The sequence below is a fragment of the Lacerta agilis genome, chromosome 4 (assembly GCF_009819535.1).
Source record: "Lacerta agilis isolate rLacAgi1 chromosome 4, rLacAgi1.pri, whole genome shotgun sequence".
NCBI classification, from domain to species: Eukaryota; Metazoa; Chordata; class Lepidosauria; order Squamata; family Lacertidae; genus Lacerta; species Lacerta agilis.
Window position 1 is genome coordinate 43,288,804 of NC_046315.1, and position 17,433 is coordinate 43,306,236.

The 17,433-nt window shown below is 39.7% G+C and overlaps 1 protein-coding gene across 6 annotated transcripts in view; it reads left to right on the forward strand.

The window, feature by feature from the left end:
- The window catches only part of ROBO1 (roundabout guidance receptor 1), a 611,457-nt gene extending 596,211 nt beyond the window's left edge, over nt 1-15,246 (forward strand). For all 6 annotated transcript variants that reach the window (XM_033146826.1, XM_033146829.1, XM_033146827.1 and 3 more), the window contains 3 exons: nt 9,242-9,550; nt 12,770-12,966; nt 13,578-15,246. In XM_033146826.1, the coding sequence (XP_033002717.1) occupies nt 9,242-9,550; nt 12,770-12,966; nt 13,578-13,592 (521 nt within the window). In that variant the 3' untranslated portion in view covers nt 13,593-15,246. The remainder of the gene's footprint in view (nt 1-9,241; nt 9,551-12,769; nt 12,967-13,577) is intronic.
- The last annotated feature ends 2,187 nt before the right edge of the window (nt 15,247-17,433 follow it).

Sequence of the window (17,433 nt, forward strand, 5' to 3'; positions counted from 1 at the left end):
AAGCAGACAGCAAGTGCATTAAAGTAATACCTGTGTTCAACAGGGTATGGCATCATATAACTAATTCCCTCCCTTAAGCGGGAAAGAGTGGAGCAGACATATGTGAAACATTTGACCTTTTCTAGTTACCCAAGAGTTTCTTGTATTTGATGACATGCTGAGATTTATTCCTTTTCAGAATAAAAGCAGTGCTTTAAAAAATATTCTACAGGACAGGAAAGCAAAAGTGTTTGCTACAGACCAGCCTTTTGATAAAAATACTTTTGATGGAGGATACTGATTACCGTACTTCATCATATTAACTTGTGTATTTAACCAAAGTTTAGCAAATATTTTATTTATTTATCATTCACTCATTTTTACAGGTCCAGCTCAAGCTTTTCTGATGCTTGAATTGGAGCCCAAATAACATTTTCCACTTGCCAACCCCCACTAGGGTCAATACTTTGGGGTGGGGAGAATCCCATCCCCCCCCCATGGTGCCACCTAAAGCAAGTAGCTTCATTTTATTAAACTGTGGGGCCAACCGTCATTAAAATTGGCTAAAATTACTACGTTTAGCAATATACTTCCAGTCCTACATGGATGGTATTTTTCAGAGGGTGTTTGGCCCAGGGAGCCTTCAATGTGGGCTTCTGCAGGTTTCCATTTTATCCCCATGCTGTTTGACACCTGCAAGAAACCACAGAGTGGGCACGTGTGGAATTTTGTTTTCGGCAATATGCTGATGACACACAACTCTACTTCTCCTTTACATCTGCAGATGTGGGCAATGGATATGCTGGACTGCTGTCTTACTTCAGTAATGGACTGGATGACAGCCAATAAGCTAAATCCTCATACGGCTGAGGCACTCTTAGTGGGTAGTTCCTTAGACCAGATGGATGGGGGCATTGTTATACAGTGGTTCCGCTCCTTCCTCCTGGGCCGCGTTCAGAAAGTGGGGGGGGGGGTGTTCAGACCCCTGGGCTCTCACTTGTAGGGTGCCTCAGGGTTCTGTTCTCTCCCCCATGCTTTTCAAAATCTACATGCAGCCGCTGGGAGAGATCATCGGGGTTTGGGCTGGGTGTTCATCAGTACCCAGCTCTACCTCTCGTTTAAATCAGAACCAGTGAAGATGGTGAAGGTCCTTTGTGAGTGTCTGGAGGGCGGGCGCCACTACTGAGAAGGACCTCTGCCTGGTTCCCTGTAACCTCACATCTCGCAGTGAGGGAACCACCAGAAGGCCCTTGGAGCTAGACCTTCAGAGAACTTCTGGATCAATCGCTGTCACTTAAGACTTAAGTGGCCTTAGGAGTGCCTTCCATCAGCTTTGGTTGGTGGCCCAGTTGCACCCCTATCTGGACAGGGATAGCCTAATCTCTGTTGTCTACAATCAGGCAATCTTACTGCAATATGTTACACGTGAAGCTGGCTTTGATAATGGTTTAGAAATTTCAGCAGATGCAGAATTCAGCAGCCACGTTTAGTTTCTGGGCCAGGGTCCAAATGCTGGTTTTTATCTATAAAGTCTTACACAGCTAAAGACAAGTGCTGGATTTAGGGTGATGTGGGCAGTTCACCCACACAGGGCACTGAGCTGAGGGAATACTACTACTACTACTACTAGTATTATCATCATCATCATCATCATCATTATCATTATTAATACCACCACCTATATTTATATGGTTACCTAACAAGAACCTCCACAAAAAGCAAATGTACCAAAATGAATTATTGTAGAATTTATAAATAAAAGTCTGCCCCTATCAGGACCCCAATACCTCAAGGACTGCCTTTCCCCAAAGAAACAGACCCAGACCCGTCAATTGTCATCTGAGGCCCTTCACCATGTGTCCCTTCCACAGGAGATCCAGAGGGTGGGGCAACACAAGAACAGGCCTTTTCGGTGGTGACTCCCTGCTTGTGGAATGCTCTCACCAGGGAGCCTCACCTGGTGGCACTGTTATACGAGCCAGGCACAAACCTTTCTTTTTAATGAGCCTTTTTGCTTGGGTGGGCTTTAATGTGGAATTTTTGTTTGTTGGGGCGTGGGGTTTGCTTAAAATATTGTTAAGTTCCATCAAGTTGCCATGGCAAAAAGTGACCAATAGATAATGATAACAATAAATGTATCTTCTTCCTATTGTACAAGTTTTATTCAATAGTGGTTTGTGGAAGACTGGGGACTCACAAGTGATATTAACTTGTCTGAATTTAGTTTACACTCTTAGGCATACTCAGTATATTTGATGCTCTATCAAACAATCTACTTGCGTCATTTACCTTTATAGGAAGTTACACTGAGATTTTCTAACTAGAAAATAAATTAGAAGCTCTTTTGACACTGGGAATGATGGGAATTGACTACAGGCCCCAGCATCATTATTGCCTGGCAGGAAAATATTCTACACACGATTTTCCAGGTGACAGAGAAGCATGCAGGACCTCTTCTACTTGCTACTACCTTCACTTGTCCTCAAAGCTTTCCCCTGCTTGGTGGAGGGAAGGTAGCAAAGGGATGGCCAGTAATTATTCCTAAGTGTTAGCCAGTAATGTTCACAGCACATGATTGGTTTTTGTTTCATGACATTTGTGGTTGTCCATCACTAATTCTGTGTGGCTGGATGTTGTGTCAGTTGCTGGGCTAATTTATTTTTCATGGTTTTTTATTATTTCAAAGGCCACAAAAGGTCAGCATTTTTGTGCTTGTTCACAGCTATTGTTCCTCAAAAGGCTGCTGCTTCAGTGATTTTTTAAAAATTATTACTATGTATTCCCAATGAGTTCAAGCGAGTATTATGTTACCACAAGCCAATATAACCAATCAGATTTGGCTACATTGTGAAGTCAGTGAATGTATATAAAGGCACATTACACACACTTCATTGTTTCACCTTGTTGCTGAGCAGTGATTGAACAAACACCTGGATTTTAAAAAGCTTTTACTGATGCACAACAGTTTATTGATTCTGTTTAGTATTCCATAATATACCTCCAACATTTTCACTGAATTGTTGCAAAATACTACACACACACACACACACAGGGGGTAAGAAAATAGTGAAGAAAATGAAGAAATTCATATTGTTCAGCTCAACAAAACGTACATGTTGGATTCTCATTTGGTAAAACCCCTTCAAATTTTTATTTAGAAGTTAAAGATAACCAGTTGATATACTGCCCTTTTCTTAAGGAAACTGGTGGAAACTTACCACCAGGCACAAATTTGTTAATTGAGAATGGCAGATCCCATTGAATATTTGGAAAAGCCATCATGAGCTTAAGTCTTTGAACTATGGTTGTCTGGGTTTTATTCTATCACTAGGTGCAAGCTCTCACAAGGTCAAACACTGAGGAAAAGTGTAATTATTTTTATGGGAACTTCAGTCTTCAAAATTTTCTAAGGACGGAAACTGTTACAGCATATATATATTTTTTACTTTTTTTAAAGCAAAATTAGTATACCATTTGGTGGTGAGATGGCTCAGGGGGCTGATGGGGGGGCAGCTCAGGAACCCTATGCCCTTCACTCCAAGGAATCGGGGTCCAAGAAGAGATGCTTCTGCCGAGATGCCCCGACAAGGGCTGATGGGCCATAGCATTCCACCTAAAATTGTGATCTTGGATGGTTGCCCTGATTTGCTGTATAACAGGCTTCCTCAACCTCGGCCCTCCAGATGTTTTGAGACTACAATTCCCATCATCTCTGACCACTGGTCCTGCTAGCTAGGGATCATGGATGTTGTAGGCAAAAAACAACTGGAGGGCTGAGGTTGAGGAAGCCTGCTGTATACCATAGGGTGATCCATAACCCAGCCAAACAATCAACCAGTAGCCGGGTTGGTTGAGTCAGGATTTACTCCCAGTGCCTATGCTAAAAACTACTGACATCTGTTATCGAAAGGTTGTGGCCTATTCAAACCCCAAGAGGGTGTCCTATGATAATTATATCTGTGTCTTGGCCTCTTTGCTGGCCATGGGCTCAATATGCCTGGGCCCACAACTTTTGGGTTGAGCCAAAACTTTATTAAATTACTTATTTTTTAGCAAAATTTATATACTGCTTGACTGCAACAGAACCTCTATGTGGTTTAGAAGAAATATTAAAATAATGACTAAAATAGTTAAAAATGAGTTATTAAAACATTTTAGAAACAATTGAAAAGAGAAGTAAACTAAAAAGAGAATAAAACATGTCAACATCTATGTGTTTGGATATGCTTGCCTTAACAAAAATGTTTCAAACGGGCATCAAAAATAATACAGTTGGTTACTGTACAGGCAGATACAGTGGTACCTCAGGTTATATACGCTTCAGGTTACATACTCTGCTAACCCAGAAATAACACTTCAAGTTAAGAACTTTGCTTCACAATAAGAACAGAAATTGTGCTCTGGCAGCACAGCGGCAGTGGGAGGCCCCATTAACTAAAGTGGTGCTTCAGGTTAAGAACAGTTTCAGGTTAAGAACAGACCTCCGGAACGAATTAAGTTCTTAAACCGAGGTACCACTGTATAGCCGTCTTGGTTCTTGGATTCACACATTTTTACTGATTCAAGGGATTTGTGATCTATATATTTATATATAGATCTATATATACTACTGTATCTTTAAAAATATATCACAGCAGTTTACAACAATATAAAAACATAAAACAAGAAAATAAAATAATGGAAAGTTAAAAATCTACAATATTCAGACTGTTTTTGAAGTGGAAATAATGTATAACAATATACAACATTCCAGTTGTACAACATTCCATCTTATATGAAACTATTTTAATTTACTTTGACTCTTATACAGTGGTACCTCAGGTTAAGTACTTAATTCGTTCCGGAGGTCCGTTCTTAACCTGAAACTGTTCTTATCCTGAAGCACCACTTTAGCTAATGGGACCTCCTCCTGCTACCGCTGCGCCGCCAGAGCATGATTTCTGTTCTTAAGCGGAGTTCTTAACCTGAAACGTACTTAACCCGAGGTACCACTGTACTTGGAATTATTCCAAATATCTATTTGCATTTTCCTCTTTCAATTTTAAACTGCTGGCTGGGTTGATTTTTCCTCTCCTAAAATTATTTTTCCCATGGTTCCTATAGCCTCTCATTTAAAGTGTTGAAAATTCACGTAAGGAAAATTTTCCCTGTAGGACATGCTATAAAATAGCATCCGTTAATTGTTTTTCTTTAAGCGGGCAACAATGCAGCAGCAATATGCAGACATGTATAAATGAAATAGTTGAGCACAGCTGACCTTCTCTAGTTACCTCTGGGTTCCATATATTGGTTTGATGTCACTGTGTGATTTATTTTTTATTTCTCACCATGGAGGCCTCCATTTTCTTTTTTAATAAGTAAGTGTGCCAGTTTGCAGCAGACGAGGCAGATTGATTCCGGATTTTCTCTGTGATTTGAGCTGTTAAATAAATACTGCAGGGGTGAAATAGTGTTGACCTCTGAAAAGTTTCCTTTTTTGATTTGAAGGATTCCTCTCAGCAAGGAATGGTTGGTTGTAATGAAAGTTTCTCTACCTTCTCTGCAGGTTGTGATAAAGCTTTCTCTAAAGAGCATATCACTTTGTGGCGGTCATTACTGGCATACATCAAATTGTATTTTTAACAAAAAAAAACTGCTACTAGGCCACTTTCTATTTAAATACTATCAGCGTTCTGTTTAATCACTGTGTGTCACAATATACCCCTGGTTATACATTAAATTGAAGAGTTGGAGATTGCCTAATTTTTAAATGCCTGTCCTTATTACTGTTACATGGGCTATCTTCAACCACATTTTATTATCAGTAGTCTTTCTTCTTGATCAACATTAGTTCCTTAAAAAGGAGCCATAATTATGGGGACACCTGGGTGTTCTTACTGACTTCCTATGTGATTCTATGGTTTCTGTTCATTGGAAAAGTAGGTAATATGCATGTACAGAACAATGTGTGCTTGGTCTTCCTGTATTAAAATGAATTAGCAAGGTCTTGCCTGCCGAGGAAGCTATTTGCAAGGTTGGGCACTTCTTGTTTTTCTGTCTCCAGCCTATTAAGTAGACTCCTGTGCAATCAGACACTAATGTATTTAAAATATATTCAGAATTTTGTAAGAGCTACGCATTTGAGAGATGGGTGCATCCCTTGAGATTTATGAACAAAATGATGAATTGCATCCAGTGGCATCTCTCCATTGATGGAAGGCACTTTGATTCAGTGGGGCCTCCATCAGCAGTACAGGGAGATAGGTGCCTTTTACCAATTCCCCCTTCAGCACTCAGTGTTTCTCCTAGCCTGCTCCAAAGGTTTGTAGGATCCTTTGAAACAGAGGGTGTGGGGAATCAGCAAAATTTGTCTCCATCCGCACTCCGCTAATGGAACCTTCCATGGGATCAAGCCAGAGAACATCACTGGATACAACTTGATAGCTCTATTAAACAATAACATCTACAAATAAAGGTGAAATCTTAAGATAGTTCAAGATCCAGCAAAATCTGTAGAACTATATTATACCACAGTAACACGTTAACTAGCTAAGAATCAAGACCTATCTTTAACCCAAATCTCTAGAACTGGAACTACTCCTGATTTGCTTACAGAATGTTTGTCACAAGAGTTCCTGTGTTTTTCATAATTGTATAAAGAGCCATTCTGGACAGGGGAATTGCTGCATTGTAGCAATTGCTGCAATGTAGTAAAGCTACATTGAAGGTCCTTCTACATAATTATTAAGACGTAAACCTATGAAAATGTCTTATGGCACCTTAAAGAGTAACATATTTATTCTGGCATAGGTTCTTGTGGAGTAGAATGCCACATAATTAACACAACTATGTTTCTGGAAGTAAAGAACTCTTCACACAGTCTTCATCTTTCCTGGCACTTAATTCTTCTTCATTTTAATCAACAAAATCACAGGTATCACTGAGCAGGATGGGGTGTGATCTCCTCCTGGAAAGTTAAGGCTCCAAACTGGCCCAGTTTTTAGCAGCATTGTGGTAACCAAAGTATTCAAATATTTAGAAGTTTAAAAATAATTATTCTCCAAACCGTAGTTGAGCTAGGTATAAGTTATAAAGTGTGTGTATTACAGTTTACTGCTTACAGTTCCAGCCTCTTTTCAGCAGGAATTACAATATTTTAAGTGCAAACTATGTCTTCCACTGCTGGAACTAGTCCTATGGCACAGACACTTTTAAAAAGTATTACTAGTTTCTCTCTCAAAAGCTACTGGGTATTTGCAAGGGCAGTACAACAGTAAACCATTATAACAAGGTGGGGCAGAGGGTACAAGGACAGAAACCACCATGCACCAATAGTTTGTAGGAGTGGGTATCTCTCTCCATTCTCAACTATTGGAAAGTACATCTATATTATGGATCAGTAGTTTCCACGTTAAGCACACACACATACCCACCATATCATTTTTTAAACAATTGTTTTAATGGTTTACAGTTTTTGAACGTTTTAGTGCTGATCCTCAAGATCTGTTTGCATCATATCACTGCTTCCAATAACAGAAAGCCGGGCTCATTTTTTCTCATCAGCTGTATAATAAACTTTTATTCATATGTAAAATAAAGTGGATAACTGTTCTTTCTCTACTAATAAATGCCCCTATAGACATTGTTGCTGTGGAGAAATTGTCACAGGTTTATTAGAAGAGTTTCCTGTTATTTCATTGGCCTTTTTATTTTTCTTGGTACATTCATAGCCAAACTATATCTGTGCTCTTTTAATTTTAATCTCTACAGTAGTGTTCACTGGCTCTCTTCCCCCTTTGTGCATGTTGGCTGACAGCAAATACCTGACAGACCCATTAAATGGAAGGCACAGCTGCTCTGAGATTTATAAAGCATTCTTATTTCCTTTTTGGGACACATTTATTGCAAACTGCAGGAGCAGGGATTTTAAAATTTCACTCTTCCTCATTGTGCAATACATGCACTTGGGATGAATGCTTTACAAGCACATGACTATTATTTACACCTCTCATGGACCCATTTTCCACAGTCTGCTCCTTTTGATGTATACCTGTCATTGGCAACCAGTCCCTCTTGATGCAAACCAGCCTTGTATCTTACTTTCCTCAAGTGGGCTTTGAAGCCTTTCTGTACTTTTATGATACTGATGTGTGCTATTATGCATCACTTAACAGCATTTTTAATTTTAAGCTGTTAATTGTTAATGAATGAACAGAAATAGCATGAAGAACACATAGCTGTATAAAAAAATAATCATCGTTTTCTAAAAAAAAAAATGTTCTTTATATTCGAAAGCTATATAAAAAGGAACAAAAGCTTCAGTGCTCCACTTTTCATTCCCTGCCTTAAGTGTCACATTTGTCTGCTTCTGAATGCCATACATCTTTTTTTGCCAAGTTTATATCCAACATACAGACCTACAATCAAGACATTTTCCCTATTTCAATGAATACTATTTTAAAATAAGATTTGCACCCAGGAAAGCCATTGGCTTATATTGCCATGTTACATTCTATGAAATAACTATCCATTTTTATCAATATTTTAATCTGTTTTTACATTTTACTTTATATAAACCAGTTCAAGCCCCGAAACAGTCTGAGGCACGGACAGGGGCTTACAATGATGATTGAGCTCCATGCCCTTTTTCTTTCACACCCAACCCCTTTTCTAACTTTTAAAAAACTATAAACTCATACAAAGATGGCAATAAAATTGTTAACATATTAGTTAATAAAAAGTAGCATTAAGTAATCCCAGAAGAAGAGTTATAAAATCTCTTTGATGACTATACATTAACAAGAATATTCTATTATTTGTTTTACCCATGTATTCAGGAACATGTAACTATATTTGTGCAAGGCTGGAGAGCAGAGCCACACTCACTCCCTTCCCAGTACTATTCACACATTGGGGGCATCTCTGCAGTCATCCTGACACACATGCAGAGGATGTCTCTATGAACAGAACTCTGAGCATGCTGTTGTCACTAGATTGATTTGGAAGGCCCCCCCCCCACTAATTTAGGGATCTTTTTCTAAAGATTTTTTGTACTTCTGCAAGCCTTGCATTTCCCCAAGCCTGCTCTGCTATATGAATAGTGCTTTTTAGCTACAAAAGGATCTGAACTTACCAAATGTTTATGGCCTTTAACTTTTCTAATTTAAAGAGATAGAATTAATATTAGCTTCCAAAATGTGTAGAAATATTAAGAAACATGAAATTGTTTTAAATGATTTTTAAAAAATAATTTCAGCTATTTTCTCTTTTCACCCTTTTGTAGACCTACCACCGCCACCAGTACCGCCACCTGCTATAAAATCTCCCACTGCTCAGTCCAAATCTCAACTGGAGGTACGGTCCGTCATGTTGCCAAAGTTGTCCTCTATAGACCCAAGAACAGAAAGGGCAGTGGAAAGAAAAGGGCCGGGCTATAAGGGGAAAGAAGGAGCTGATGGCCGTCAGCATTCTGACATGCGGACAAGTTCAGCGGAGCGCCGAGAATCACAGGAACAGCAAAGTGAAAGCAAACCGCGAGGAAACAAAGCAGCAAGGCGAGATGGCACACCAGCAAAAACACATATTCTCCAAGGTGATTTGATACACTGGGCCAAATGCTAAAAGCTTTTCCTGCAATGATGAAGTTGTCTCAGCTTAGTCACCCAACTAGATTCCCCACTGAAACAAAAGCTTAGAAGAACTGTCTCTTTGTAATATAGGCACCTCCTGAAATTTAATAATATAAAACAAAACAAAATAAAACAAAAAGGTAGAGCACCAAACTTTGCAGCTAGGAAATGTGAAGGAGAAAACCATAAACAAATAAAAAACCTTTAGAAATCTGGTGTCTCCTATTCGTCCAAACAGCACTGTATCCTGGCATCTCATGGGTTATTGTAACCCCTGAAAAGTAATTTTCCTTGCATCTTAATCACTTACTTTCTGTCAGAAACTGAAGAGATTAGCTGTTTTTCTTCAGATTGCTAAAAGGAAAAGGTACAGCAAAGCCAACTCAATCCTTTCTAAAAACGTGAAGAGCATAATAACAAAAGAAAAGTAGTTTGGTTTCTGGGTACTTAACTACAAACAACAAGCTAGAACATGTTACAAAAGCCATAAATGACTCATACCGGACAAACATAATATATTTTTATGGCAGCCAGTAAGGCCTGATTGAAGAATGTGTATGAAGGTATCCATATTTGTAAAAGCTGTCATCCAATAAGCAAACCAGTCCTGATATTATCTAACCAGGTCACAAAACTACGAAATAGAAATTGGGTAGTAAATTGGTTAAATGGGTACAAAAGCAAGAGGTCTGTAAATGACAATGGGTCACAATAAAGTTAAGTCATTAGCAAGATACACCAAGAATGGTGCTGCGATTGTTGTTCTTCAATTTATATACCAATGGCATAAAAGCAGGTGGCAAAACTTGGTGGTGAAATTAGAAACACTGTTAATGTTTAAGTAATTTTTCACTTCAAAAACAGTGTTGACCTAGACTTGTGTGCAATTTGTTAAATTCTGCCTTATCATTTAACTTCACTGTCACATAGAACAGTTCGTTTTCAGCTTCTTTGAAGCATAGCGTCACAATATATAGTGGTGCCTCGCAAGACGAAACTAATTCGTTGCGCAAGTCTTTTCGTCTTGCGGAAATTTCGTCTTGCGAAGCACAGTTTCCCATAGGAATGCATTGAAATTTAATTAATGCGTTCCTATGGGGAAAAAAGCTTGTTGCCGGCAGCAGCAGGGGGGGGATTGGGCCTGGTTGGGCCCAGCCGGAGCCTCCTGCCGCCTGCACCAAGCAAGCGGGGAGAGCGGTGAGTGAGTGGTGGCGGCGGCCGCTTGCCGCTTGCTCTCCCCCTCGGTGCAGGCGGCAGGAGTCGGGGCCGGGCTCGGGCTCCGCTGGCCCCGCAGGGAGGGGGCACCCTCCCCGATCGCTCTCTCCACACCCGGCTTCCTCCCGCCGCACGGTTCTGGGCGCCTGCCTCCTCCTGGCGTGTCCAGCGAGGAGCCCCGAGCCGCGACAGGAGGAGGATTCAAATTGCTACCAGCAAGCAGCAAGGTAGCAATTTGAATCCTCCTCCTCCTGTCGCGGCTCGGGGCTCCACGCGGCACGCACAGCGGCTCTTGCTGGGTCCCGCTGGCTCGGGACTCCACGTGGTGACACTGCGGCTGCTGCTGGCTCGGCTCCACGCGGCGCGCGCTGCAGCTCCTACTGGGGCGATCTGCGCGGCGCTACTGGGCGCTTTTTCAAAACTTCAGCAGCAGTAGCAACAACAGCCAGTTCCGGGCGCCAAGCCACGGCAGGAAGAGGAGGCTTGCCAGGTCGGCACGCAGCAGCCCCCCGAGCCTCCGGAAGGCAGCAGGAGGAGGAGGTGGCCTGCCGGGTCGGCGCCCAGCAGGGCCGCACACCCCGAGCCAGCTGGACCCAGCAACAGCAATGCTGGACATGGCAGGAGGAGGCAGGCGCCCAGAACCGTGCGACGGGAGGAAGCCGGGTGTGGGGAGAGCGGTGAGTGCACAGCAGCGGCGGGAGGAAGCCGGGTGTCGGGAGCGCGATTGGGTAGAGCAAGCGGAAGGAAGCCGGGTGTCGGAGCGTGATCGGGAAGAGCAAGCGGGAGGAAGCCGGGTGTCGGAGCGTGATCGGGGAGAGCAGGGAGGGTTCTTCTTACAGTGGTACCGCGCAAGACGAATGCCTCGTCTTGCGAAGCAAGGCCATAGATATATTCGTCTTACGAGTCAACTAAAAAATCGCAAACCCTTTTGTCTTGCGAGGCATTCGTCTTGCGAGGCATTCATCTTGCAGGGTACCAATGTACCTGAAAGTGACCAATACAGTCCCTTGCATATTATCCCACACACAGTGAGGAAGGGCTCATGATCATACAAACTAGCCTTACTTCCTTTAGCAACTGGATGTCGGGAAGTAGTGTGCAAAACTCCTGCATTCAGCAACCACAGGAAATCAGGGCTCCAACCTGCCCTATGTATGTATAGCTGTACTGTATACACACATAACCCCTTTCACACTAACACTGAATACACGGCTGCCAAAAAGGTGTGGACAGAAGGTGCATTGGGAAAATGACTTCTTCTGACCTCTTCTCGCTAAACACCTTTTTTAGTCCACTATCCTCCCTTATCTCAATCTTCCACCATCATGCCCAGAGTCTCACTGATATTATATACCATAATTCTGGCTGTGTTTCCATAAACATTTGTATATGTGTGTTTGAAAACATAGCATAGGGTCATGTGTATTCTTGCAAAATATCAAGATCCTCCAATGTCACAGATTTGTATGTGCAATGCATGTAGGTAGCTCCGCCAATTCCCATTCACCCCAATCATGTATGCATTCATTCTTGGTCATTTGTTTTCCAGCAGTGTTGTACATAGTAGCTGCTCATGTTGAAAAGCATTCAGGCCAGCATCTTCTCTTAGCTTGTTATTTTGCCCACTTCCAGTCTGAGAGAGAAACATTTAGGAGCTTTTGTGTGATGGAAGAAGTCGCAGCGAGTTCTGCCTAAAAAGAAGCCTATTCCTTTCCTTCCATTCATCTTTTTAAAATAGCAATTCTTCCAGTGTACATCTGGAGGAGAGAGCATATAGATGTGCAGGCACATAGAATGTGTTGAGAGACAGTAAAGTGTAATCAACTGCAATTTATATTTGCTATTTTTCCATTGCTCCAATGCTAAAACAATCACTTAAGTACCAATGCAGAACTAAAATACATTGTGTGTTTCAAAAGGCATTTTTGTCTATAGTAATATTAACACATGTATAATTCTCTCCTTAGAGGATATTCTGCCATATTGTAGACCTACATTTCCAACATCAAACAACACTAGAGATCCTAGTTCCTCAAGTTCTATGTCATCCAGAGGATCAGGAAGTAGACAAAGGGCAGAACAAGCAAATCTAGGTCGAAGAAATGTGGCAGAAATGCAGGTATTTGGAACATATGAGCAAGGAGAGGATGAAGAAGAATTACAGGTAATTTCTGTAGTCACTAGGGGGGAATCTTTTGTGAAAACACAAATGCTTATTCTTCAAAGCTAGTTTTCTTTTATCCCTTAATTGGTTAGTCTACAGAGCCTTTAGATTTTTGGTCTCATCAGGTAAGTGTAATTCCAATTGGAGCACTGTTTCATATCTATTTAATCTTTAAACCACTAATCTATGAGCACCACAGAAATTTTAAATTCTTAACTTTTGTTACAATTTTTTGTTGCTAATTATATTTAATATAAGGCATAATACAAAATTAATGCTGAACACAGCTTATCTCAGTAATTGTGTATGAAAATACTATATGATATCTTATAGAAATGAAGCAACAAAATATGAAATTCAAAGCATTATCCTACAGCAATATTATGATGGAAAGATGTAATTTGTATGTAATTTGTCATGAAACTTTTTTAAAAGTGTTTTTATAGCAGTGAAAACTAAGCAGTATTTAACTACTGCTTAAATCATAATCTACTATATTGTTAAATACAATTATTTTAGTAAGTATATTCTCCAGAACAGCATAAATTATTCTGAGTGAGATGGCAAGAAAATACCCACAAAATACATCATGTGTTCTTGTTTTTAATCAGGAAACTGAAAGCTGAAGAAGAGATGTGGTGTAACAAGTTTCTGAAATCTAATCAGAAAGATATCACTTAAGATGCCTCAAGTCTGATGATATTTGATGCCAGAAATAATGTTCAGTGCAATCAGAGTGTACAATTCCCCATCTTTTTATGCTATCAAAATCCTAATCTTTATTTTAATGTTATTTTAAAAACCTAAACATAATGAGCCTGTTTGTTCACTTTAAATAACACATTTCCTCCGTCCATGACAGCAATTAAACTGCTCTTTATGGTGCTACACTAGCTACTTCTTCCATTGTTGGACAGAGGGGGGAGCCTTAGTTTGCTACCGTTGTGGCCAGTGCAGTACAAGACAAGTATGTCACCAAACTAGTTCATAATCTTATGAATAAACTATTGTTGATTGGGCAACTGAAAATTGCAAAAAGAGAGATCTATGCAGATTTTCTAACCTTCCAATGCTATTATAGGCTGCACTTGGTGCAACTAGCATTGTATTTTCTTCCAGTGGTCAGATTCCTTTGCAGCAAAAATAAATAAATCACACAACTTGAGTTAGGGTGGTTTGTAGTGTAAACACATACTGGTTTTTCAACCCCTGCCACAAAAGCTTTTAATTTGTCTGGATTCTATCATGCTTCATCTGGAAGGTACATTCTTTACTGCAAATGTTCTTTAGGATAGGAAGAAGGCATGTCGAAGTGAACTTGGCAGTTCTGTCACAAATTAAGCTTATCAAATACTGAAGCGGTTGTTGGCCTCAACCAGTGCTACTGAAAACAAAAATTTTAAAAGCAATGGACAATTTTAAAGCATCACTGGGAAAGGACATCATCATCATGACTTCCCAAATCTCAGACCTCTACTTTATAGTGTCAATTCACCTTAAAGAAGAAGTGCCACTTAAAGAAGTTATGTTTTGATCTTGGGATGGTTTGGGGGGGGGGGGCGGGAGAGGGTTGATTTTTTTTTTTTTTTTTGTAATGCACTGTTTATTTTTTTATTTTATTTTTGGTTTTAAAAGCACAATCACTAAACTTTATTTGTAAAACATTGTAACTATTAACCGTTTTTGTCTTATTGTAAGATGTTACACCTTTGTTTTTGTTTTCCTATTTTATTAATGCTCTATGTTTGTATTGGAAATATTTGAAAGGTGACAGATGGTAATGGTATCATACCTAAGAATGGGCCATAAACTTAACACTTCCCGTTTTCTGGACTTTAAATTCTCAAGTTTGCTGTGGCCTATCTTGACATTGGATTTCCAATGAAATAGAGCCATTAGTTCCTTTTGAAATTACATAATTATGTCCTTTGTCTGTAGATTTTTATGATCTCTTTTGTAATTATATAATTTCTTTGTCATCGGTGCTAATGGAAAATTGTGTGTTTGTTTATGGACAATTGTCAGGCCTAGCCGCAGTGGGGGGAAAGGAGTGTTTTGGTATTTACTGAGGGCTAAATTTTTTCATTTAGCTAATTTTTAAGAAATGGTTACAATAGAAAGGGCGTGCAGTACTGAGGGAACAACCATGTGATTAATGTTTTTCATTATGTTCATGTAAGAAACCTCATATTTTAGCCATAATTTTGCATACCGAGGATTCAATAATCATAAAAGTAATTTTTGTCACATTATTTATTAAAAACGTTCTCAAATACATCATCTTTTTTGTCATGTTTCTTGTTTAACCTACAGAATGCATATTTAGGAGCTTTCTCACTGTAATAATAAAAATAACACTGACAAATCAATTTTATTGTACATCAAACAAATGTTAGTCCTATTTTAAAGACCCTTCCTTGTGTTCTGTGCTTCAAGACATTTTTCCCCTTTGTGGAGACAGTTTGGTCTAAGTCACCCAGTGTCGGAGCAGACAGACAGCTTCTGCCCTCACTGCAACAGTGACCCCAAGTTCTGCATTGTATTTCGTGAGTAGCAGCATTTCATTATATGTGGTGGCACGGAATAAAAAGGTGCATTCAAAAATGAAAGTGGGGTGGAGCTAAAGCAAGTTTCATTTCATTACAACTAGACCCAAGATTCCTTCCCACTCTGTCCTGTGACACTTAAATAGAGAAACTGAGAATCAAGCCTGTCAGAAGCTTCTAGAAATGACCAGTCTTTACAACAGGTTCAGAGAAAAGGCCATCCTTTTTCTAAGAATTGTCTGTAAAGGTGCAGAAAGACCAGGTGCGCTGTAAATTGAGAGTAGCAGGCTTCAGCCATTTCTAGTCATGACATTTAGTCATGCTTGGAGAAGACATGCTTTTGTACAGTGGTACCTCGCAAGACGAATGCCTCGCACAACGAAAAACTCGCTAGACGAAAAGGTTTTGCGATTTTTAGGTGACTCGCAAGACGAACTTTTCTATGGTCGTGCTCCGCAAGACGAATTTTTCGCAATACAAAATGACTCGCTGAACGAATTAATTTCGTCTTGCGAGGCACCACTGTATGTTTCTTAAGCGTTTTCCCTTCGTTCTGTGCCTTTTTTTTACTTACTGTTGGCCCAACTGGCCATCCTCATTGGTATTGCTGAAAGCACTTTGAATATTCCCTATTGACTTTTTGGTCTATTCTCTGCTGAGATTAGGTAGATATAAGATCCTTAGCATTTTGTGTTGTTTATTTTTATTCTAGGATTTTTTTATTTTGGTGAATAGAATATAAATATAGGACACAGTGCATCTGTATGCACATACATCACTTTAGTATGTTAAGAGGATAACAAAATATATCCTTTTGGAGACTTTGGTAACCAAGCTGGCTTATCGATGTGTGTGTTTTTGTGTGTGTGTGATTATATTCTATAATTTATAAAATGTTTTAAAATAATACTCATAATTGGATAAAAGAAAGAAAGCACTTTTTGAACATTTGCATCAACATTTCAATGTTGTATAAATTTTAGCAATGTTAAAGCAAACATTTTAAGTACTGCTGAAATTGCACTTGAAATTGCAGTATGATTCTTTAAGCATTCTACCACTAGAGTCCTTGCTGAAAATTATTTCATCTGATCTTATAAAATACACACACACACCCAAGCATGAAAGAAGGTTACTCTTGCATTACTAACATAAATAAACAATTGTTCATTGACGGGGAAGTCAGAGCAGCAAACCTCTTTTCAAAGCCATGAAATGTTTAATTGGTCTCTGGACATATTCCTGAGGAAATACTAATTGTGTAAAAACATTAGAGAATTAGTATTTTTTTAATGACATGGATTTCATTTATGTAGATGTTGGAGGCAATGTAGCTATGTGCTTTGACATTTTATGTTACTTGAAAATAAAATCACTAACAAAGAATCCCAAACTGCTCATATAAAAACATTTGAGCTATCGCAAATCAGGAATGGTTTCTATTCATAATTGTTTGGTGCAGGAAAAACAACAAATAAGGCTGAAGCACCTCAAAACCATGTACACCACCGCCCCTCCTTGTGCAACTATTGGCTGGGCTTCAATGAATTGGGATGAATGTTTTCTAGACCACATCTTGTTGAAGTCTCATAGTGCTAGACCTAGGATGAAGCTGAATGCTGGGAAATTCATGAAGACAAAAGGAAGTAATTCTTCATGCAGTACATACTTTGAAATTCACTACTATAAAATGTGTATCAACTAGGACGGTTTTAAAGGGAGATTAGACAAATTCATGGAGGTTAAAGCTATCATGGTTATTAACAATTTTATCTGCAGTGTCAGAGGTAATATGTCTCTGCATGCCAGTTGTTTGGTGGAGGGCAAGAGTGGGAGAGGACCATTGTGCCCATGTGCTTCTTTGATCTCCCATGGGCATCTGGTTGGCCACTGTGAAAGCAGGGTTCTTTTTAAATTAAGT